Source organism: Salmo salar, chromosome ssa22, assembly GCF_905237065.1.
Source record: "Salmo salar chromosome ssa22, Ssal_v3.1, whole genome shotgun sequence".
Lineage (NCBI taxonomy): Eukaryota > Metazoa > Chordata > Actinopteri > Salmoniformes > Salmonidae > Salmo > Salmo salar.
The window spans coordinates 20,069,274-20,094,002 of record NC_059463.1 but is presented as its reverse complement, the minus strand read 5'-3'; the positions used below and the strand labels follow the sequence as shown (position 1 = coordinate 20,094,002).

At 45.8% G+C, this 24,729-nt stretch overlaps 1 protein-coding gene across 4 annotated transcripts in view; it reads right to left on the bottom strand.

Annotated features, from left to right (window-relative positions):
- Positions 1-2,207: 2,207 nt before the first annotated feature.
- The window catches only part of LOC106583026 (prickle-like protein 2), a 115,020-nt gene continuing 92,498 nt past the window's right edge, over positions 2,208-24,729 (bottom strand). For 3 of the 4 annotated variants that reach the window (XM_045705234.1, XM_014166766.2, XM_014166768.2), the window contains 7 exons: positions 18,375-18,558; positions 14,112-14,225; positions 13,673-13,810; positions 12,011-12,214; positions 7,531-7,717; positions 4,009-4,857; positions 2,208-3,748 (listed from right to left, as the gene is read on the bottom strand). In XM_045705234.1, coding sequence (XP_045561190.1) covers positions 2,823-3,748; positions 4,009-4,857; positions 7,531-7,717; positions 12,011-12,214; positions 13,673-13,810; positions 14,112-14,225; positions 18,375-18,515 — 2,559 coding nt within the window. In that variant the 5' untranslated portion in view covers positions 18,516-18,558 and the 3' untranslated portion in view covers positions 2,208-2,822. Of the gene's footprint in view, positions 3,749-4,008; positions 4,858-7,530; positions 7,718-12,010; positions 12,215-13,672; positions 13,811-14,111; positions 14,226-18,374; positions 18,559-23,495; positions 24,032-24,729 lie in introns of those variants that run through there. The other variant, XM_014166767.2, reaches the window with a different exon arrangement.

The following is a 24,729-nucleotide window of genomic DNA, read 5'->3' as shown; positions in this document are numbered from 1 at the left end:
AGGTATGACTTAGGCAGTGGCAGCAGGGGCGTCATGCATCCATTATTTTATTGGGGGCAAGAAGTATGTGATTATGGAGGCGGGGTGGTCCAGAGAGGTTTTTGCATTTTTCAAACACCTGAAACAGCTTCTTCCTGAAATCTAGAGCCATAATCATTATGCCTAATTATATGTAAATAAGTATGTCTATTTTTCTGCATAGGTGACCTAAGCATATCTCTTTACCTGTTCAATTGTCATTTAAACCAAGTAAAGAAACTATGCTTTTCTGGTAAAATCTAGGTAAAAGATTGAAATGAATGTGAGTTTGAGTACATTTAGTAATTGCTTGCTTTTCTAAAGTCTAGCAACCTTGCTAGCAGGCATGCCAGCTAAGATAGTTAGACAAGCTACTCTAACTTGATTGATAGCCTGAAATAGCTTGGCGGCTAGTTATGATGTTGGGAGATTGGGAACATATCTAGCTGGCTAGCTAAAGCCAACTTCATAAAATTGCTAGGTGGCTAGTTTTACAGAGAAACAACAAAACATTTGTGATTTATTTATTCATCAAGAAGGAATCAATAGGCTACATAGCTTGATCACATTCATTTACAAACAAACCTCCTACCCATCACCGGCAGCTCAAATCAAATCAAACGTTATGTGTGTGTCACTCTACTCTCTCCTCCTCCTCCTGCACCTAGTCCAGTCAGTGTGCCCCCTCTGTGAAATACAGCTGACAAATCTTTTTACAAACAATTATGATATAACGTGGGCTTAAAAATTCAGTTTAGTAATTAATTTGATAACTGAGAAATACAGAAAACAAGACAAATCTGGACATGACACCAGCGGCCTAGGGGCCCAGTAACCAGTGGCCTAGGGGCCCAGTAACCAGCGGCCTAGGGGCCCAGTAACCAGCGGCCTAGGGGCCCAGTAACCAGCGGCCTAGGGGCCCAGTAACCAGCGGCCTAGGGGCCCAGTAACCAGCGGCCTAGGGGCCCAGTAACCAGCAGCCTAGGGGCCCAGTAACCAGCGGCCTAGGGGCCCAGTAACCAGCGGCCTAGGGGCCCAGTAACCAGCGGCCTAGGGGCCCAGTAAAAAAGGCAAAAAAAAAAAATACAAAATCGCTCAGTTGTCAGGGCAGTAATGTGTCTGTTAGTGCAGCTGTTTTGGTCATAACAGACAACAAAATGAGGACTCCTGACCACCGCAAAGTATATATGAACACTGGAAGACATGCCATCTAAAGAAACCCACATAAACACACTAATTCACCCAACATGTCAGTAGCATCCCCCTGGGCAAAAACTGATTGAATCAACGTTGTTTCCACATCATTTCAAACCCCCAAAATCAATATGACGACGTTGAACCAATGTGGAAAATGAATTGGATTTGCAAAAAGTAATCCGCGTAAGGGCATTTGGTCTTTTTTTCACCCACATTTTTACCTAAATCCAATGACATTGTGATTGTTTTGATGATTTCAGGTTAGTTGACAACTCAACCGAATGTAAATCAAAACTAGACATTGAACTGACGTCTGTGCCCAGTGGGATTGGTCTTCACTCACTTTTAATCTAGTGTGTGTAGTTAAATACCTGGTTTTGAGACCTGCAGTAGAAGGGAGGGTGTGGACTGGAGTCCACCCAGTTTACGGGTGCTAGAGACTTAGCTACTGTAATCCTCTGACCACATGGACATCAGACACAAGCCAATTTAGAGCCCTGTTACTTCACCTTTCAAACACAAACTTGACCTGGAGCTCTTGTCTAAGTGTAAATGTAGAGAATTAAAACGACGAGAGAAGTTAACTACTCCTGTAGTTTTGGATATAAAGGCTGTATTAATTGAGGAGATTGCTTGTTTACTACAAATGGTGCTTCAGTAAAGCCCATTTGAATCCCATCCATATAGTTATTCATGCGTTAATCCATAGAGCTGCATCAGCAGCACATTATCTGGGTTTACGATTAGCTCAGTTACAGCTCACAGACATCTGTTTGCAAACAGTGCCACAAAGGCCCAATAGTCACAGTATTTGTATCACTTCATGACCTCATGGGGGAATGACATTTACTGAGGGGTGACTTTTTAATCAGCGCTTTTGCCATGTTTTCATTCATTCGTGTGTTGAGCAAATGGAGAGGGTGACTGTTCACTGTCAGACAAATTATCACAAGAACACAGCAGTCTCTAGTGAGGGAACAGACACCTGTCAATCTCTGTCTGAAATACTATTTTATTCCAATGCAGGACCACATCAACACATTACAGGCATGCATTTTCTATTCCTACATTATAGATATTCAATACATAAATGATTCTATCCATACAAAATATAAAAATATGTGGGACCTCATTTACATAGTATTTACATTGCTTCCTTAATTTAGTGATTTTATTCATTCATTTACTTATATACAGTACAGCCTATGAACTTGAGTACAATGGTATATACCTAAATCACATTGCATGAAAAAGCTGGACCTTACTGAATTGTCTGTACCTTACTGTTGCTGCATGGAAATTACATTATTATTACGATCGCACGTTGGCTTTGATAAATATGGTGACAGACGAGCAGAGTGCAGTGTGAGAGTCAGAGAAAAATAATCAATAATCAGGATAACTTGTTCTGAAACATTAAATGGATAAACATGCAAAACATTTGTGCTGTCAACGGTTTACCCAACTGCATATCAAAACACTGTCAACCTCACAATACTCAACAACTTCAGAAGAGTGTTTGTTTCTCTTTTCTGAACAGATGAACTATGTTAGTGTATACTGGGGAAGGAGGGCACATTCTCTTGACTCTTCCCATGATGCGAATTTTAAGAGATTATGCAGTTCTTGCTTTTCCGGCGTTTGCGGGTGTGCAGCTGTCCCCCTCTGCCGCTCATTTGGTGTGGTCCGCCCACCCCTGTGGAGCTGTACTTGTGGAGGAGCTCCTGGCTGCTCAGGTACCTCAGCTGCACGGGCCTAGGAATTGGCTCTCCCAGGAAGTAGCCCTCGTCCTCCGACTCAGACGATGAAGAGCAGGTGGAGCACCACTCGTCCTCATCCTCGTAGTCGTCCCAGGAGTAGGGCCCGGCGAGACGGCGGTGGGCACTGGGCTTCTGCAGGGTGAGGTCAGAGGTGGTGCGAGGGCACTGCCTGAATGGCTCCGGCCCCCTGCACCTCCCCCCTGCACTCCCAAATGAGTCCCTAGCGCCCCGCGGAGGGGGAAACTGGTCATAGTCCTCTCTGACTCTCAGCTGGGGCCTCTCCCTGCGCTCAGCGGCCAGGTGCAGGGCGTTCTCCGAGCGGGAGCGTCTGGAGCGACGGGAGCGGTGGTGATTGTGTCTCCGGCGCTGAGGGGTGTCTTCAGGGGCAGGCATGCCCGGGCCCTCTCCTCGTCTCCGCGTGCGCTCGCTGATGGGCGGGAGGCGGGCAGCGTTGGCGCTGCTCACCAGGCTGACCCTGTCCTCCTCCTGGTAGGTGAAGCCGGCTGGCAGGTGGCTCATGCCCACCATCCCCAGGCCTGGGGGCTCACAGTACTGCAGAGGGTACTGCACCTGCACTGGGGGCTCCAGCTCCATGTAGGGCTGGCCTGAGGTGAGGCTGTGCATGGAGTCAGAGCTGTGGAACTGGACTGAGGAGTTGAGGGTGCCCATGTTGCTCTTCTCTGACACGTTCATGCCAGAGTCTTTGCTCAGGTCTGGCATGGAGAAACGAGACAGGTGCTCCTGGCGCTTCCCTCCTCCGTCTGCTGACGTTCCTTCAGAGAAACAACAGGCGGGTTAGTCAGTGGTTAACTTCATCAGTTATCCTCATTGTTATCCTTATTACGTCAATAAATCTCATAACCATTGACATAATAGACATTACACTCTTATGAGAAAGGCATACAGTATGTAATTAGCTCTGGATCGGTTGCAGTATTCTGTGAGAAATAAATGTCCTAAGCAGTTAAATATATTGCTTCAAATACAATCACATGAATTAATCTTCCCTCCATGGTGAATTTGGAAGAGTTACCTGTAGCGTTGGATAGGGCCAGTGACTCCATGGAACCCCTGGGTGTCTGCTCTAGGGGAGTGAGCTGCTCCGTGAAGCTAAGTGCGCTGATGGGGTTCCTGCTGCGCCCCCGCTGGGGAAGCCCCACCTCCCTGTCCCTCTGGAACACATGCAGACTGACCGAACGCTTGTCAGAGAAGCCGTTGTGGTAGGACAAGCCGTGGGGTACGTCAAAGCTTTGCTGGGGTTTCAGTTTGGGGGGGTAGTAGTCCTCTGAACCCTGATGGAACCAGTTCTCATTCATAGAGCGACCTTTCAGGGCTGAGATGGGCGGCCTCTTGGTGACACCCGTCTCCTTGGACCTGTGGTTTGGTTGGTTGCCCTGCCCAGGGGAGGTGGAGTTATATGCAGTCCTGACGTTGCATTGGCTGAGCAGATGGAGTGGGGTGGGTGTTGCTGTGGGGTCTGATCGGCCCTCGTAGGGGCACGTGTCACCCCCCTGTCCCTGGCTCTGCCATGCGGGCGGCTCGCGGGTCAAACTGGGCGTCTGGCTGGACAGACTCAGCAGGTCCATCTGTAAGGAGAGAGGGTCCACCTCACCTGGACACCTCCCCGCCTGGCCCCCGTTCTTTCCAGCCTTGGAGCTGCGGCGGGACTCTCGAGTGGAGCGTGCGCTCTGGAAGGCGGAGTCTGAGGAGTCTGACCCGTTAGGCTGCTCCCCCAGGCTGCAGGAGCGCGAGCAGAAGATCTGTCCATGTTTGGGCAGGAAGGGGTGACCTAAGAGGGAGCTCTTACAGCGGGCACAGCAGAAACAGCCCTCTGTGGCGTGCCAGTGTTGACCGTCATATGTCATCTGGCCCTGGTCAATGCCTGAGGGACAGAGGGAAAAACAGTTACAGTGGGGGAAAAAAGTATTTGATCCCCTGCTGATTTTGTACGTTTGCCCACTGACAAAGAAAGGATCAGTCTATAATTTTAATGGTAGGTTTATTTGAACAGTGAGAGACAGAATAACAACAAAAATATCCAGAAAAACGCATGCCAGAAATGTTATAAATTGATTTGCATTTTAATGAGGGAAATAAGTATTTGACCCCCTCTCAATCAGAAAGATTTCTGGCTCCCAGGTGTCTTTTATACAGGTAACGAGCTGAGATTAGGAGCAAACTCTTAAAGGGAGTGTTTCTAACTGCAGCTTGTTACCTGTATAAAAGACACCTGTCCACAGAAGCAATCAATCAATCAGATTCCAAACTCTCCACCATGGCCAAGACCAAAGAGCTCTCCAAGGATGTCAGGGACAAGATTGTAGACCTACACAAGGCTGGAATGGGCTACAAGACCATCGCCAAGCAGCTTGGTGAGAAGGTGACAACATTTGGTGCGATTATTCGCAAATGGAAGAAACACAAAAGAACTGTCAATATCCCTCAGCCTGGGGCTCCATGCAAGATCTCACCTCGTAGAGTTGCAATGATCATGAGAATGGTGAGGAATCAGCCCAGAACTACACGGGAGGATCTTGTCAATGATCTCAAGGCAGCTGGGACCATAGTCACCAAGAAAACAATTGGTAACACACTACGCCGTGAAGGACTGAAATCCTGCAGCACCCGCAAGGTCCCCCGGCTTAAGAATACATATACATGCCCATCTGAAGTTTGCCAATGAACATCTGAATGACTCAGAGGACAACTGGGTGAAAGTGTTGTGGTCAGATGAGACCAAAATGGAGCTCTTTGACATCAACTCAACTCGCCGTGTTTGGAGGAGGAGGAATGCTGCCTATGACCCCAAGAACACCATCTCCACCATCAAACATGGAGGTGGAAACATTATGCTTTGGGGGTGTTTTTCTGCTAAGGGGACAGGACAACTTCACCGCATCAAAGGGACGATGGACAGGGCCATGTACCGTCATATCTTGGGTGAGAACATCCTTCCCTCAGCCAGGGCATTGAAAATGGGTCGTGGATGGGTATTCCAGCATGACAATGAGCCAAAACACACGGCCAAGGCAACAAAGGAGTGGCTCAAGAAGAAGCACATTAAGGTCCTGGAGTGGCCTAGCCAGTCTCCAGACCTTAATCCCATAGAAAATCTGTGGAGGGAGCTGAAGGTTCGAGTTGCCAAACGTCAGCCTTGAAACCTTAATGACTTGGAGAAGATCTGCAAAGAGGAGTGGGACAAAATCCCTCCTGAGATGTGTGCAAACCTGGTGGCCAACTACAAGAATCGTCTGACCTCTGATTGCCAACAAGAGTTTTGCCACCATGTACTAAGTCATGTTTTGCAGAGGGGTCAGATACTTATTTCCCTCGTTAAAATGTAAATCATTTTATAACATTTTTGACATGCGTTTTTCTGGATTTTTTTGTAAACCTACTATTAAAATTATAGACTGATCATTTCTTTGTAAGTGGGCAAACGTACAAAATCAGCAGGGGATCAAATACCCCCCCCCCACTGTTTAAGACAAAATGTTTATGGAAAGGACACAATCTTTACTCTTTTGCTCTGTAATGAGTCAATGCCTGCAACAGAGAACCATCAAGACTAATCACTGTGGAAATAAGGCAAATTAAGGCTAATCAAATACAAAATATCAGCTAAATACTCTAGAGGGAGAACTCCCTTATCAAAAGATATAGATATCGTCCATAAACTGGAAAATGTTCCAACTCCATTTTAATAGGAAATGAGTTGGAAGTTCTAAGTAAACCTGAGTGAAGAAAGGCCCTGGGGCTACAACACTTAGCTGAGTTTAGGGGTAAACTCATTATGTAACATGCATTGCATTTTAAGAATGTTTGCAGTTGCCGGGGAGAACAGTCCTCGGGTAATGGCTGCCATCTGGTTTCAAATGGTTTCTGATGGTTTCAATTTATAATCAGTATTACTCAAATACTTTCTGTATCCTGTATAACAAATAATTACAGAGCTGCATGTCTGTTTGCTGAGGGCCGTGCCAGATCACAGCTGGGGATCCTGTTGAGGGATAAGCAAGCGGCTCTCTGGACTGAGAGGAAAGCACAGAGGTGGCACTGGCCCCACTGGTGATAAGGTGCTAGGTTTACCCTGTGACAAGTCGTCCTGCTCAGAACGGGTTTGGTTAACGTACAGCAAAGGACCTTAAGAAAATGTATATCTAATGAATACATTTGAAATTGTTCACGCACTGATCTTTTTCCCCTTGGTGAAAACGCTGTTGAGCTCATCTAGTCTGTTTTAAAAGACGCTACTTGTATCCGTGCCGTGAGGTATCTGCATGCCAGTGTTGCGTTAAATCATAGACACGGTTAAATTCTACTAAAAGCATGTCATCTTTGCAGCCATGCATATTTCTCCCTGAAATGTTTCTCCAAGCTAAATCCAGGTCATTCCTCTGTTCTTCTTAACATTACTGAAATCTTGCAGCTGAAATAGAGTCCTATTTGTCTTGCTTGACGTATGCCAGTGCTCTGGCTCTCTAGATTAGGGCTCGTGTTGTTGGATCTAGGGCCCTGCGTTGGCTCTGGTGGATGGGGTTGGTGCGTGGCGTACCGATGTGTTCCCCACAGGAGTCACAGTACTCGGCGTAGAGGGACTCGAAACAGCTGCAGCAGTAGGGCCGGCCCTCCTTCATGATGTACCGCTGGCCGCCCAGCACCGTCTCACACTCGAAACAGCAGAAGTGCTTCATGTGCCAGTGCCTGCCCTCCGCCTCCGTGCACTCGTCCGCAAAGATGATCTACAGACGGAGAGAGGGAAGAGAGAGGGATGAGGACTGTATCATTTATCATGCTGCTTTTCTCTGAGGCAAGGCCCTGCTCATCCTATTACAGAGAATGACAGGACAAAGACTCAAAGGCCTGGCTGCCTGCTACTGTAGCCCTCTCTCTATCCCTCCCCCATACTGACAGACACTGTCCAACTGTATTACACCGTCAACTCTGTCCCATCTTTGGGATCATGTGTATGGAGATCTACTGAAAATCAATGTTTAATTATTCCCATGTTATAGCAGTGTATTTCAAGACACATGATAGGAAAACAGAGGAGGCCTATGTTGAAATCATCTACTGTTTCGCATGGCAGTTAGTGTCGCTAGCCCTTATAGTAGTCAATATACTATTTGTTGTACTTCTGTTATAAATGTGGATGAGTATGGGAAGGCCTAGACATGTTTGAGTCTCAGAGAGGATTACTGGGGTCCGGCACATAACGAAAAACTTTACAATTGACATATATTTAAAAACATTAACATGCAGTGTGTTTGCATCTATCAGTTCCACATACATGTCAGTACAAACACACAACAAGTAGGTCACATGGGGAGAGGTGTTGTGCTGTGACGACTTCAAGTGTTGCTTTATTCGATTTTTTTTAAACCAGGTTTGCTGTTCACTTGCGCTATATGAGATGGAAGAGAGTTACATGCACTCATGGCCCTGTATAATACTGTACGTAATTTGTTCTGGACCGGGGGACTCTGAAAAGGCCCCTGGTGGGGTAAGTGTGTGTGTCAGTGCTGTGTGTAAGATAACTATGCAATCAATTTGGAATTTCCAACACGTTTCTTATAAAACCAAGAAGTGACACAGTCAGTCTTTCCTCAACTCTAAGCCAAGAGAGAATGACATGCATAGTACTAATATTATACCTCTGATTACAATGAAGACGTGCGGCTCTGTTCTGGGCCAGATGCAGTTTTTCTTGCTGCGCTTGACCATATGACTGGACAATAATCAAAATAAGATAAAACTAGAGCCTACAGGACTTGCTTCTTGGAGTGTGGTGTCAAAAAAGCAAGACCTCTTTCTAAACATTGAATCGATAGGTTTTGACCATGACAGTTTACAATCTAAGGTAACACCAAGTAATTTAGTCTCCTCAACTTGTTCAACAGCCACACCATTCATTACCAGATTCAGCTGAGGTCTACAACTTATGGAATGATTTGTACCAAATACAATGCTCTTAGTTTTAGAGATGTTTAGGACCAGTTTATTACTAGCCACCCATTCCAAAACAGACTGCAACTCTTTGTTAAGGGTTTCAGTGACTTCATTAGCTGTGGTTGCTGATGCGTATATGGTTGTATCAGCAGTATACATGGACACACATGCTTTGTTCACCCACGACTGTGTGGCTGCGGACAACTAACACCATCATTAAGTTTCCTGATGACGACAGTGGCAGGCCTGATCACCGACAACAATGAGACAGCCTATAGGGAGCTCAGAGACCTGGAAGTGTGGTGCCAGGACAACAACCTCTCCCTCAACGTGGGCAAGACAAAAGGCGCTTATTGTGGACGACAGGAAACGGAGGACCGAACACGCCCCCATTCACATCGACGAGCTGTCGTGGAGCGGGTTGAGAGCTTCAAGTTCCTCTGTGTCCACATCAGTAAGGACCTATCATGGTCCAAACACACCAACATAGTCGTGAAGAGGGCACGACAATGCCTCTTCCCCCTCAGGAGGCTGAAAAGATTTGGCATGGGCCCTCAGATCCTCAAAAAGTTACACAGCTGCACCATTAAGAGCATCTTGACGGGCTGCATCACCGTTTGGTATGGCAACTGCTCGGCATCCGGCTGTAAGGTGCTACAGAGGGTAGTGCGTATGGCCCAGTACATCACTGGGGCCGAACTCCCTGCCATCCAGGACCTCTTTACCAGGCGGTGTCAGAGGAAGGCCCTAAAAATTGTCAAAGACTCCAGTCACCCAAGTCATAGACTGTTCTCTCTGCTTCCGCACAACATGAGGTACTGGAGCGCCAAGTCTGAAACCAAAAGGCACTTAAACAGCTTCTACTCCCAGGCAATAAGCCTGCTGAACAGTTCATCAAATGGCCAACAGGACTATTTACATTGACCACCTAATTTATTTATTCATTCATATGAAATTGTTTTGCACTGACTCTATGCACACTCACTAGACTCTACCCACACACTCATACACACTACACTGACACTCCGACACTCATACACACTACACTGACACTCCGACACTCATACACACTACACTGACACTACACACACACTACACTGACACTCACACACACTACACTGACACTCCGACACTCACTACACTGACACTCCGACACTCACTACACTGACACTCACACACACACACTACACTGACACCCATACACACTACACCCATACACACTACACCCATACACACTACACTCATACACACTACACTCATACACACTACACCCATACACACACACATACACTGACACACCGACACTCCAACACTCACACTGATGCCCCGCACACACACACTGCTGCTACTCTATCCTGATTGCCTAGTCACTTTTACCCCTACATACTGTATTACCTCAACTACTTCGTACCCCTGCACATTGACACTGTTCTGGTGCTCCTTGTAAATTCAGCAAAAAAAGGAACGTCCTCTCACTGTCAACTGCGTTTATTTTCAGCAAACTTAACATGTGTAAATATTTGTATGAACAACAAAATTCAACAACTGAGACTAAACTGAACAAGTTCCACAGTCATGTGACTAACAGAAATGGAATAATCTGTCCCTGAACAAAGGGGGCGTCAAAATCAAAAGTAACAGTCAGTATCTGGTGTGGCCACCAGCTGCATTAAGTACTGCAGTGCATCTCCTCCTCATGGACTGAACCAGAGTTGCCAGTTCTTGCTGTGAGATGTTACCCCACTCTTCCACCAAGGCACCTGCAAGTTCCCGGACATTTCTGGGGGGAATGGCTCTAGCCCTCACCATCCAATCCAACAGGTCCCAGACGTGCTCAATGGGATTGAGATCCTGGCTCTTCGCTGGCCATGGCAGAACACTGACATTCATGTCTTGCAGGAAATCACGCACAGAACGAGCAGTACGGCTGGTGGCATTGTCATGCTGGAGAGTCATGTCAGGATGAGCCTGCAGGAAAGGTACCACATGAGGGAGGAGGATGTCTTCCCTGTAACACACCACCCCAGACCATGACGGATCGTCCACCTCCAAATCGATCCCGCTCCAGAGTACAGGCCCCGGTGTAACGCTCATTCCTTCGACGATGAACGCAAATCCGACCATCACCCCTGGTGAGACAAAATCGCGACTTGTCAGTGAAGAGCACTTTTTGCCAGTCCTGTCTGGTCCAGCGACGGTGGATTTGTGCCAATAGGCGACATTGATGTCAGTGATGGCTGTTGAGGATCTGCCTTACAACAGGCCTACAAGCCCTCAGTCCAGCCTCTCTCAGCCTATTGCGGACAGTCTGAGCACTGATGGAGGGATTGTGCGTTCCTGGTGTAACTCAGGCAGTTGTTGTTGCCATCCTGTACCTGTTCCACAGGTGTGATGTTCGGATGTACCGATCCTGTGCGGGCGTTGTTACACGTGGTCTGCCACTGGGAGGACGATCAGCTGTCCGTCCTGTCTCCCTGTAGCGATGTCTTAGGCGTCTCACAGTATTGACATTGCAATTTATTGCCCTGGACACATCTGCAGTCCTCATGCCTCCTTGCAGCATGCCTAAGGCACGTTCACGCAGATGAGCAGGGACCCTGGGCATCTTTCTTTTGGTGTTTTTCAGAGTCAGTAGAAAGGCCTCTTTAGTGTCCTAGGTTTTCATAACTGTAACCTTAATTGCCTACAGTCTGTAAGCCGTTAGTGTCTTAACGACCGTTCCACAGGTGCATATTCATTCATTGTTTATGGTCATTGAACAAGCATGGGAAACAGTGTTTAAACCCTTTACAATGAAGATCTGTGAAGTTATTTGGATTTTTACAAATTATCTTTGAAAGACAGGGTCCTGAAAAAGGGTCATTTCTTTTTTTTGCTGAGTTTATATAGCATCGCTATTGTTTTGTGTTACTATTGATTTTTTTAATTTAGCAAATATTTGTCTTACTTTTTAACTCTGCACTTTTGGGAATGGGCTCATAAGTAAACATTTCACTGTAAAGTCTACACCTGTTGTATTCAGCGCATGTGACCAATGCAATGTGATTTGTGTGTGTGTGTGTGTGTTTAGCAGGGTCTGCTCCTACCTCGTCGCAGGCGGAGCAGCGTGGTTTGAGTCTCTCTGCGTGGTGCCGACCACAGTAGATCTTCCCTTCCTGGTAGAAGTAGATGAGGTCCACCAGCAGCTCATCACACATGCTGCACACGAAGCAGCCAGGGTGCCAACACACGCCGTGGCCCGCCCGCGATGCAAACACTGCAATGTCACCTCCGTTTATCTGCCCTCCACACTGGGAGATAGAGAGAGAGATGGTAGAGGAGAGAGAGAGAGATGGTAGAGGAGAGAGAGAGAGATGGTAGAGGAGAGAGAGAGAGAGAGAGAGAGAGAGAGAGATGGTAGAGAGAGAGAGAGAGAGAGAGAGAGAGAGAGAGAGAGATGGCAGAGGAGAGAGAGAGAGAGAGAGAGAGAGAGAGAGAGAGAGAGAGAGAGAGAGAGATGGTAGAGGAGAGAGAGAGAGAGATGGTAGAGGAGAGAGAGAGAGAGATGGTAGAGGAGAGAGAGAGAGAGAGAGAGAGAGAGATGGTAGAGGGAGAGAGAGAGAGAGAGAGAGAGATGGTGAGGGAGAGAGAGAGAGAGAGAGAGAGAGATGGTAGAGAGAGAGAGAGAGAGAGAGAGAGAGAGAGAGAGAGAGAGAGAGAGAGAGAGAGAGAGAGAGAGAGAGAGAGAGAGAGAGATGGTAGAGAAGAGAAAAAGGAAGCAGGGAGAGGAAGATTTGAAGAGGAGAAAGGTACAGGGAGTGGGAATGAGGAGGCGAGACGTTGAGAGATGGTAGGGAGGGGAGAAAGGAGGGGAAGAGTGTGAAGGAGACAGAGGGACATTTAGAGGGGTGGGACAGAGACAGAAAAGGAGAGAAGAGAATCAGATGATCTAACTGGCACACAGACCTGTTACGCATAGAGGTCAGCCAGGGGAGGGTATTCAATCAATACACACCCTTAGAACATCCTGTTTCCTCACACACTCACTCCTGTGGTTGTCTGCTTAGCAAGAAACACAGTGAGTAAAACATGGATCCAAACAGGGCATAAGCATAACAGAGCACTGCAGAACTGCCTCAGGTCAGTAAGGGAATGACTGGGGGCTGAGTGTGTTTCTGAATGAAAACAATGTGTAGACTAAAGCAACATCAAGATTTGTTTATCTAGACTGCGATGTACCTTCAGGAGATCGAATCTGGAATGTACGTTCCAAGGCACAGTATAACATAAGGTGAAGAGTTAGGATCAAAAACACAGCATCAAGGATCCTATAAGCCATCAGTGTGTCAGTGTGACATCTGTTCTGGCCAAGCTACTGGGAGAGATGAGGGAAAGCACAGACAGGCAGACAGGCAAATCTACCACAGTTGAGAGGCTGGGTCATGACTTGAATGTGAGGCTCCATTTTATCAGCTTCTTTTAAAATGTCAGCTGAGTTCTTCACGGGGTGAATCACAATAAAAGACAGAAATGTCACTGTCAGATTCTACCATAAAAGAAAGGCGAGTCCTTCGCCTATACCGTATTTTCTTTGATCACTTTTGTAATGTGTTTTTTCGTGTGAGCGATGGCTATACGCGTATTTCTATCATATCCATCCAACTATGGCCACCCCTGTATAACTTCTACCGTGTGTCTGTCCTAACTCTGCCCTTCTCGTGTGAGCGCCTGTGTGTGAACCAATCCCATTCCCACCGGAGTTACCGTACCTGCTCACAGATCGCTCCAGTCATCGTCACGGGAAATGGTCTCACATTGCCGCGGCCCAGATTCTCCCGTTTCCGTTGGTTACTGAAGAGTTTGAGCTCCCTCTTCTCTTCATCGTCCAAAGTGTTACAGTAACGCACCTGGAAAAACACACAGAGATGATTCAACATGTAATAAAGGGCTGCAGAGACAAACACAAATGATCCAGAGTTAGAGACACTAGAGAGTTAAGATGTCACGGTGACAAATGCCCCCTTCCCAATATGTGTGTGCCCGGGGGGCAGACGGGAGGAGGGATAAGGGTGCCCGGGGGGCAGACGGGAGGAGGGATAAGGGTGCCCGGGGGGCAGACGGGAGGAGGGATAAGGGTGCCCGGGGGGCAGACGGGAGGAGGGATAAGGGTGCCCGGGGGGCAGACGGGAGGAGGGATAAGGGTCTCACCTCATTGTCGTGGGGGGGCAGCTGATGGAGGAGCTGTTTGATGCGGTGCTTCTCTCCTGGGCTGTTCACATAGGGAACCTTGTCCTCGGGCAGGGAGCTGTAGTAGTGATGAACCTGATGGGAGAGAGACCAGGGCTGGTCAGACCACTACCACTAGTGACATGGTACAGAGATTGGCCCATAAGTGGCAAATTAACATGTATTGGAACCCTGTAGGCTATATGAGTAAGGAAGAAAATGTCAAAAGTTTGGACACACCTACTCATTCAAGTGTTCTTATTTATTTTAATTATTTTATACATTGTAGAATAATAATGAAGGCATCAACTCTATGAAATAACACATATGGAATCATTTATTAACCAAAAGTGGTTACTACCACTTGAAACCCCTTTCACAGGAACATACATATACAGAACATACACACACATTACAGTATTTAACCGTGTGTGTGTCAGACAGAAGCTTAACGCTCATCTCGCTTTTCAAAATGACTGCTACATTCTTTACATTATGCCGGCCAACAATGAATGCCATCTTGGTGAAATGTATTAGTCTTTCAGAGTTACACGGTGGGGAAAGCATAAATTCGCGACCAGTGTTCATCAATGGCCATGATTTCAGGAGCATCGAGCGCCAGAAGACGGAAAGAGAGAGAGGGACGGAGAGATTAGGGCGCCAGGAGTACAGGAGAGGCAATTAATATGTGCTGACCACAGGGCCACAGGTAGCCAACTTTAATGGCCCATCCATCTAATGAATGGATCTTTGGACTGGAACCTGTCAGCTTTGTCCTTGGGTGCGGTACCAAGGGCCTGCCACCAAAACAATATGGATATCCCTGAATAATGAAGAAGCCTTCTGCATTTATTCACTGCTACAAAACAACAACAAATATATAGATATTGAAAGCCTCTGACGTCCAAACTTAAACCAAAACACTCTGCAACATGTTCTATGACAGCAAATCTGTGATTCTTGGAAATAACGAGGTGCACTGAGAAACGGTCTCTCACACACACACACACACACACACACACACACACACACACACACACACACACACACACACACACACACACACACACACACACACACACACACACACACACACACACACACACACACACACAAACCCCCCCAGAGCCAGTAAGGATGAGCAGATTGGGATAATAATCGTAATTAGGGCCATAGAAACTACACTGAACAAAAATATAGAGGCAACATGCAACAATTTCAAAGATTTTACTGAGTTACAGTTCATATAAGGAAATCAGTCAATTTAAATAAATTCATTAGTCAGTATCTGGTGTGACCATTTCCCTCCTGCAGCATGACACATCTCCTTCACATAGAGTTGATCAGACTATAGACTGACCTGTGGAATGATGTCCCACCCCTATTCAATGGCTGTGCGAAGTTGATGGATATTAGCCGGGAACTGGAACACGCTGTCGTACACGTCGATCCAGAGCATCCCAAACATGCCCAATGGATGACATGTCTGGTGAGTATGCAGGCCATGGAAGAACTGGGACATTTTTAGCTTCCAGGAATTGTGTACAGATCCTTATGACATGGGGCCGTGCATTGTCATGGTGAAACATGAGGTGATGCGGCGGATGAATGGCACAACAATGGGCCTCAGAATCTCATCACAGTATCTCTGCATTCAAATTGCCATCGATAAAATGCAATTGTGTCCGTGTCCATCTGCCCGGTACAGTAGAAACCGGGATTCATCCATGAAGAGCACACTTCTTCAGCGTGCCATTGGCCACTGAAGGTTAGCATTTGCCCACTTAAGTCGGTTACGAAACCAAACTGCAGCCAGGTCAAGACCCTGCTGAGGATGACGAGCACGCAGATGAGCCTCCATAAGACGGTTTCTGACAGTTTGTGCAGATATTCTTCGGTTGTGCAAACCCACAGTTTCATCAGCTGTCCGGGTGGCTGGTCTCAGATGATCCCACAGGTGAAAAAGCTGGATGTGGAGGTCCTGGGCTGGCGTGGTTACACGTGGTCTGCAGTTGTGAGGCCGGTTGGAAGTAGTGCCAAATTCTGTAAAACGATGTTATAGGCGGCTTATAGTCGAGAAATTAACATTCCATTCTCTAGCAATAGCTCTGGAGGACATTCCTGCACGCTCCCTAAAAACTTTAGACATCTGTGACATTGTGTTTTGTGACACAACTGCACATTTTAGAGTGGTCTTTTATTGTCCCCAGCACAAGGTGCACCTGTGTAATGATCATGCTGTTTAATCAGCTTCTTGATAAACCATCCACCTGAGAGGTGTGGCATATCTTGGTAAAGGGGAAATGTCTCACTAACAAGGATGTAAACAAATTAGTGCACAGAATCGGAGAGAAATAAGCTTTTTGTGCGTATGGAACCTTTCTGGAATCTTTTACTTCAGCTCATGAAACACTTTACATGTTGCGTTTATATTTTTGTTCAGTGTAAATGGCCTCAGATTGAATCTTCTCTCTAATTATACAGAGAATATACAGCTTTTAAAGGATAAATCTAATAGCAGGGTTTATGTTAGAAACCAACCTCCCCCCACAGCTGTTTTTCATCTCTGTTCACGGGAGAGACTGACAGCGTCTAGGACACAACCAAAGACCAATCCTGACACACTATAACAAGCAACAGTGAGTGTTTATTGGACATATCACACTTTAACAAAACACCATGGCAACAGCCTGCCACACATGGGCAAGAAGGGAGGACTGCCATTCCAAAGTACAATAAATGGTAACAGACTGCCATTTCCTTCAATGTAAGTGTAAAGGTTATCTTTAAATCTACAAAAGCATGAAATAATAAAAGCTTAAGATTGAATTTCCTCTTGGATGACAAAAGCAGATTCTTCCCCATCTCTTGTGACACTGCGTGATCTGCCTCTTCAACAGCAGAGACATCAGTAATGGCTGCTTTAGTAACATATTTGGTCTCAACTTCCCGTATCCTGGCAACTTCCTTACATTTTATTAGCTCTGACATTGAGAGAGAGAGTGCATATTGGCTGGGCCTGCCTGAGACCAGAACAGCCAATAATGGCAGTCCTATAAAAAAAATGAGTAAAAGCAATGTTCAGGAAACTCAGTTCCCTATGAATTAAAAACCAATAAACTCTGATACCTGGTTTCAGAGATAACAAAAACATGATTATTGTAGTTGGAATGCAGCTGAAATTCTGTTTCACATTGCTAATACAATTTTGTTACTGCACGAATCCAGACATTCATTACAGAGCATGGGGAAATCACGTTTAGTTATTCCCACAGTCTTTGTGGACTGCTAAAATACGTAGTTACAGAATGGTGACTTGACACCAGTCGAGACTGAATAGCAGGCTCCTCCTGATGGAGCAGTGGGACTGTGTCCCTGAGGAGAAACATACACCTGGATGGAGCTCAGATCTCCCTCTGTGGCTGGGCAGGGCGTTGAAAAGTCTCCTCCCCCCGCCGTGCAAGGTAAAAAAAACACATTTCTATGACTCGACTGACTTGTACGTCAGGTTTGGAAGAGCTTAACTGTATTCGTGGAAATTCAATGTACATAATTATGCAACCCGCAGTAAATCCTACAAACTATAGCCTATTTCCTCAATGCAAAGTCTCTCCTTTAACGGCAACATTCCCTGTCTCACTGCCCTACTGCTTTGGAAAGCTATCAGTCAGCCTACCCTCTTCAGTCTCCAGTTTAAAAAAGCAGCTGAACACCGGCCTGCCAAAGTGGAGCTTAATTGACTGGAGGTCACGTGACCCTCGGGGATGAAAAATGGCTGTGCTCAGCCTTGCGTGACTGAAATGGGGGATGAGTTAACAGCGTATTGACCACCCCATTGCACAGGCAATAAGGCTTGCTTTCAGTTCATCAAGAAAATGAAACTCATATGTATAAAGGTTTCATTGTCCAATAAATAAAAAAACTCCCACACACGCACACCTTCAGTACACAAGAGCCTTGTGAAGATGGTTTTTCTTGGATGCTCACAGGCCATGTGATGTGTTTCTGCATATCCCAGCCTAACAAAGTCAACAACGGGCTTGTGAAACCACGAGTAAACAGTTTGCAAGCAGAATGAATTAGATATTAATTCAACACCCGGCATCGTATAATCCTTGTAAACCAAATCGGCTTACTTGAACACCAAACACGCAACATAAGATGGTGAATGAAACTTTGATCCAACACAGAGGAGATGGAATAGGGAAATCAAACCCTACACCCCGGGGTGTCGATCTTTCATACCTGTTCAGGTTTGAGCCCTGGGGGCACCCAGGCATACTCCTCCAGCGCGCAGCCTGAGTCGTCGTCTGAGGTGGAGTTCCTCTGGAAGTCATACATCAGCTTAGTGACGGTCTTCTCCATCTCCAGAGGCACGGCTGTCATCACATGCTCCTCAAGCCTGCACTTACAATGGACACAGATCTTCCTACAGGACACAGGGACAGAGAGCAGAGGTCAGCGACGAGTTATAAAAGCTTACAGTAGACACAGATCTTTCTTCAGGGAAGATAAAAGTGATCAACAGTTATCCATAGGCCAAGCATCGAGTGGACACATGTCCACGTGAATGGTGATATTAAACACTGTGGCTAGCCAACCAGGACATATGTCTTGTACGTACGGCAAAATGTGGGTCGAGTTCAGAACTCTTTCGATGTCTATCTTTGTTGAGGGTTTTCTATTGCAAAGCAACGAAGCATGTGATATTTAAACTCCACAATAGTTCAAGGGCCAGGGTTCAAATGTCAAGGCTTCCTGCCGCGCGTCTCACCGAGGAAGAAGGATCTCGTAGACATTCTAGCTCCCACAATTCTCTAGGTAACACGAGTGAGGACATAATGACAAACCGGTTAAGGAAATGATTCGCCGAGCTACTGACAGTGATGGAAAGCAGTACTTTAAATACACATTTCTCCTCCTGTCTTTACAAGGTTACCTTCAAACTGTCTCAGATGCTCAGACAGGATAAAACTCTGTTCTCATTCATCAAGAACCAGACAACGAGTTAACAAGCCCACACAAGGTATCCGTTTTGTTTGCATACAGAAGAACGACTGCAAATGTTTGTAAGAGTGTGGCGCTTTCGTTTTTATGTCCTTTTCAGTCTAAGCATAGTATATGTGACTAGTGCCCCCCCCCCTTAAAAACAGAACAAACTGAAGTTGTGAACTAGGCTACACCCAGACAGACATGGTGAAAGTCCTCTGTTTTAGCCTGCAGGTCATATCCACTAACCTCTGCTGCCCCTCAGGCAGCCAAACCCATAATCCAGACAGACGCCTGGTGGGTAGCACAGGGTCAGAAGAACAGCGGCTTAAGGCCTCTTTGACGGCAAAAAGAAACAGAGGCTCTTACTGGGAACAGTGTAGTTAGCTAGGTACACCACCTGATACAGCCTCACCATCCAAAGAGTGTTTCTGCCTTTATACACGGCAAACTAAACATTTGCATCTGCACTGGGTTGTTATTAACCAGTTATTTAAATGAGCATTGTGAAGTGAAATAGAGAGGTGGCTGATTACTATTGAGAACAAACAAAAAATACACATGGTTTTGTAAAGATGGATTCCCCAATTGCGTTAGTGGAAAACCTTCTGACATGTTAAAAATAGTTAAACTAGTGATGCATGTCTGGGGTCGAGTACATGTCTAATAGGCAGATCTCTGCTTCTTCAATATCCTTTGGCAAGGGCAATCTACCTGAGCTCCTGGAGGCAATTGGCTTCAGAGAGCAGTCTCCATGAATATTAAAGCAACATATACTGAAATGCCAAGATATCTAATCTATGAATACTGATGGAAGTAGTAAGTAGTACATGGAGCCAGGCCTTGCAGACTAAGTCGTCAGCTCTCTGACAAGCAGTCCATCCGTACAGTGGAGGAGAATAGATAATTAAACAGCCCATCCCAGAGGTAGGACACCTAGCCTGGGGCTAAAGCATCCAGAGTCCTCTCATTACAATACAGCAGTCCCCCATCATTACTAATGGATGAGTGATTAACAGGAGACAAACGCACGTACTCGCATACACACACACACACACACACCGAATGTACGTTAGAACACAGGAGAGATGATTCAGGAAGCCACGCCAAAAGAAACATTTTTTTTTTTGTATAAATATGCCACACACACACACACACACACACACACACACACACACACACACACACACATCTCCCACTCCTCTTGATGCTAGCGGATTCCTTCTGCCTTTTTGGTGGCGAGCAGGCTTAGCGATAGGGGTTTAAATATAGCCTGGAGGAGTACATTGGGCCTGGAGGAGAGTGTTTCACACTGCATTCCTGGTTAGAGTAGTGTCTCTGTTTTAAAATGATACAGACAGAGGCCTTACAAAACACCAAGCCAATGTTTCTCCTTGTCTTTGAGCTGGGCATGTGAGCAGGAGGGCTGGAGTCCCGTGAGACCCATGAGTCTCTCTCTCTCCAGATGGAGGACATCGTCCAGTGATTCACCTCCCAAACATCTGATCTCCCTGCTTCAGAATTGGCAGAGATATGCCCAGGGCCTAAGCCTCTGATTTCCAACACGCTGCACATGACTGGGATTTCCAGCCTGAAACACTATCCCATGTTACACTAGTCATCTACACGACTTCAATTAGGGGGAATTGAGTACTCTGGTAATACAAGTGCATCACCAACGCCTCCACGAAGGGAGGAGAACGAAGTAAATTAAGTAGACGGTTTCCCCTTTAAACATGGCTAGCCTTTCCTCTCCTGGGGCAGGTAAAGCCTTCCATGCCCAGAGCACAGCAGGAACCCTTTACGGACTGGAAGGTATCCGAGAGGACAATAATCCCTGAGACTGATGTAAGCAGACAATCATTCACCACCGCAGTGTTAATCATCACATCGCTCCTCCACATCTCCCCGGCAACAGCCAAGTTAAACAGCTACAGTCTGACACACTGCACAGTCAGTAGACACACCAACCGCACAGGCTCAATCCACTGGTGGAACCGATGCCCAAGAAACTAGACTGACCCACACACAAACAAGTTCTAACTAGACTAGAGATACGTACTGTATTTTATTAAGCATTATTTATTCACCACTCTGGATTTCTTTAACCACCTACGGACTAGTACAAACCCTCTGAGGTACTGGTACAAATCCTCTGAGGTATTGGTACAAATCCTCTGAGGTACTGGTACAAATCCTCAACAGGTTGGATTGAGTGGTGGTGGTACATCTGCCATAGGGTAAGTTGTCATTCAGGTCGTAAACACCTCCTCTAAAGTGTGCAACACATCCACAACGCTCGTCTTCCTGAAAAACAGCCATGGAGTTGAGAGGGCTTGATGTGGTATTCGAAAAGAACCCCATCCCAGACTCATTCTGGAGTAGCTCCCAGAGCAAATGCTGCTTTTCGTGGCATCATTCCGGACAGATTAGACACCATGTTTAACACGGCAGCCCAGAGGAGAGGTTTCGAGGAACAGCTGGAGGTCGGCAGCAGAAAGATTTCTCTGCTGCTTTTGTTTTGCATGGAGAAGAGGAGGACATTCTTTTTTTAACTGCCTTTTGTTCTCTGAGATCAGATGAACATTTCCATTCAGCGCTATTAAGATTACATTCCTGAAAACCCTTGAACATGCAAATGGTACTGTGTCAAAGGAAACAGTAACAAAGTATTTAGTCTTCGTTTGGCCTAATTTGGTCGTTTATTGAAGCATGCACGTTCAGTTTTAAAATCACTGAACTGCACAACATTCTGAAGAGGAATCAAACTCAACAAAGGCATTTGTTATTAGCAGCTAATTACTGGTGACTCGATCCAATATGTTCCATCTAATGGAGATTAGCCCTGCGACCACCTGACGCAATAAATCACAATCCATTCTCTCCAACACACACAGGCACATGCAAGACAACACAGAATATGATAAGCAGCCACACACACACGGGACACTATCGCATAACATAGTTTGTCTCAGAGAAGTAGATTGGGGGGAAAAGGCCAGTCATCTCTCTACACTGCCTCTTTGTGATGTGCAGATTTAGAGTGGGAAGTGCAGGAAGTGAGCAAGGATTAGAGTTATGTAACATCTAACTGAGCATGATGCTTTTCAGCTACAGCAGCTTCATACCAGAAGATCATATTCATTATTCATAAGTGTTTACTTGTTCTGTAACTGCTACATATGCATGGCAAGTCACAGAGAGGGCAGGCTCCCGAGACATCAGTCCTCATATGGAACTGTTGCTATGGTTATCTCATGAGAGACTGTCAAACTGTCATTGGGGAAACCATCTGTAAAATGATCAGCAAGTTTGAAAAGCTGACAAACACAACTAGTCTAAATGTAGCCTAATGGATGGATGGAATTAAAACATGTCATGGTGTTGAAAATGGATGGTCAAAAACGGACCTTTTGCATCCAAGACAGATGGTTGGTTGCCTATGAATTGAGGCAACCGGTAGTATAGATGTTTCAGAGCAATACAGCCTGACATTTCCATTACCCCTGGACTCGTATCCAGCTGCTGGAGTGTCAATTATTCCACAGTAAATCCGTTCATATGCGAATCCAAAATGACCTATCCTGACTCAATCAATCCCGCGTCCGGCCAGTGCCAGACCATTAGAGACAACACAACAAAATCTAATCCCTGAAAGGCACTGATTCGTTTTTTACCACGCACCACGAAGAGAAGAGAAAAGGTATAATAACACATCCATTACAGAGGATAGCCTATGAATGAGAGGTGAAGATAGTGAGATTATTTCTACTATTGCGTGCGAGAACACACTTCTTTTTTTTATTAAAGAATGATACGTTCCTAAGTAGTAGCATCAGCAATGGTAACATTTAGCCTACTTCTAAACCATGAACGCTTAATTGTCAAATACATTTAAACTCATAGTCCACTGATATAGATATGATTATTTATTTTTAATCGAGCACACCATGAGAGCCATATAGGCTACACAGTAGAACACAGTGGGCAACAAATGTAGCCTATCTTGCGGTGAGAAAATATCAAATCCACTTCCAACAAGACCTTTCAACCGCATTAACAGTTCACCCAGGGTGGCAGTTTTCTGTCATTTCTTCCTCGTAAACTAAACCAGTGGTTCCCAACCGGGGTAACTAGGACCCCTGGGGGTACTTGGCCTATCCACGGGGGGTACGTGAGAAGACTCACGAGAGCATAGGCTTACTGGTAAAATGCACATGAGGGTAGAATCACTGAACAAACCACAATATAAAAACCGAAATGGATAGTGTCCTGAAGGTTGGGACACAACAGGGCGCAAAGATAGCCTTGTCAACTGCGCAATAACAGCTTGATACATAATAATGGAGCAAAGGATAGAATATCGGCTTTGCTTACCTTATTACAAAGTAGGTGAGAGGGAGAGCACGGCTCTGCTTCCGGTGATGGTAGTTTTCAAACACACTTTCATCATTGCAAGCCTTTTCATAGTCTAGGCTAGCCTACTATTCATGCGTCACAGTTTTACGAATCCTGCACTCTCACTCTCTGGTCCGTGCGAAGCCGCAATATGTTCCTAGACTATTGTCCCCCTCGCTCCGCGAGTATTTTAGTCAAGCTGCTCCGCAAACACATCCGACAAGCGCACGGATTCTTGGAAGTAAAGCTATACTTATAGAAAAAAAACAATAAGTGGTTGAACACAAATACCTCTACAGTTAGTCCACCTACGTTGAGATAATGCAATAGCCTAAAATGTGTACGTTCCGAACAAATCCAAAACAATCCTTTCGGAGGCAGCAACAGAAAACTAGAAAGTAAAAAAATGTTCCACAGGGACTTTTAGTGCGTAACCATACAGAGCGCTGAGCAGCGACTTACTCGCCTGAGTGCCTGGCTGAATGAGTGCCTGGCTGTCCTTGCCAGCACCACCACCTCCTCCCTCCCGAATGCCAACGACCAACCGTGATGTCAGGAAGTCACCGTCCTAACGTTGGTATAATTAGCGGTGTGAATGACTGGTGTTTTGGAATCATTTGCATGCAAATTAAACCATTTCCCCGAATCAACTGCCCCCGGGCAATCAGCTAAGAGACAGAGAGGGAGAAAAGGAATAGACTGTGGGGTATTGGAGGTATAAGCCACTAAACAAAATGCATAACAATTACCAATATAATGGAGGAGAAGGGTCATAGCCTATGGTCTACAGAATACTAGTGTGGACTGGAGTAAGGTAATCAAACTGCCTTTATTTCCCAATACACTGTAGTATAAGAGGTAATTTTATATACTGCTTGGTTATCAAATGCTTATAAGCAGTTTATCAACAGAATATATATATATATATAAAAACATTGTTACTAGGCCTCTGAAATAGCTCCCTGTCATTGACTACTTTCTGCAGGACCACAGAGGTGAACAATAGCTTCACCTTTCAGCTCATCCACATCAATGAACAGGAAGGAAGTGTGACAGGCAAGAACGTTTTTGAACACTAGGCTATTGGAACATAGTTGGGACAAAACTGTTCATAATTGACTGTACTTCCAATCTACACTGAAAATATCCCAGAAATTTTTCATACTCACAAAAAGTGTATTTCTTTCTAATTTTATGCACAAATTTGTTTTGA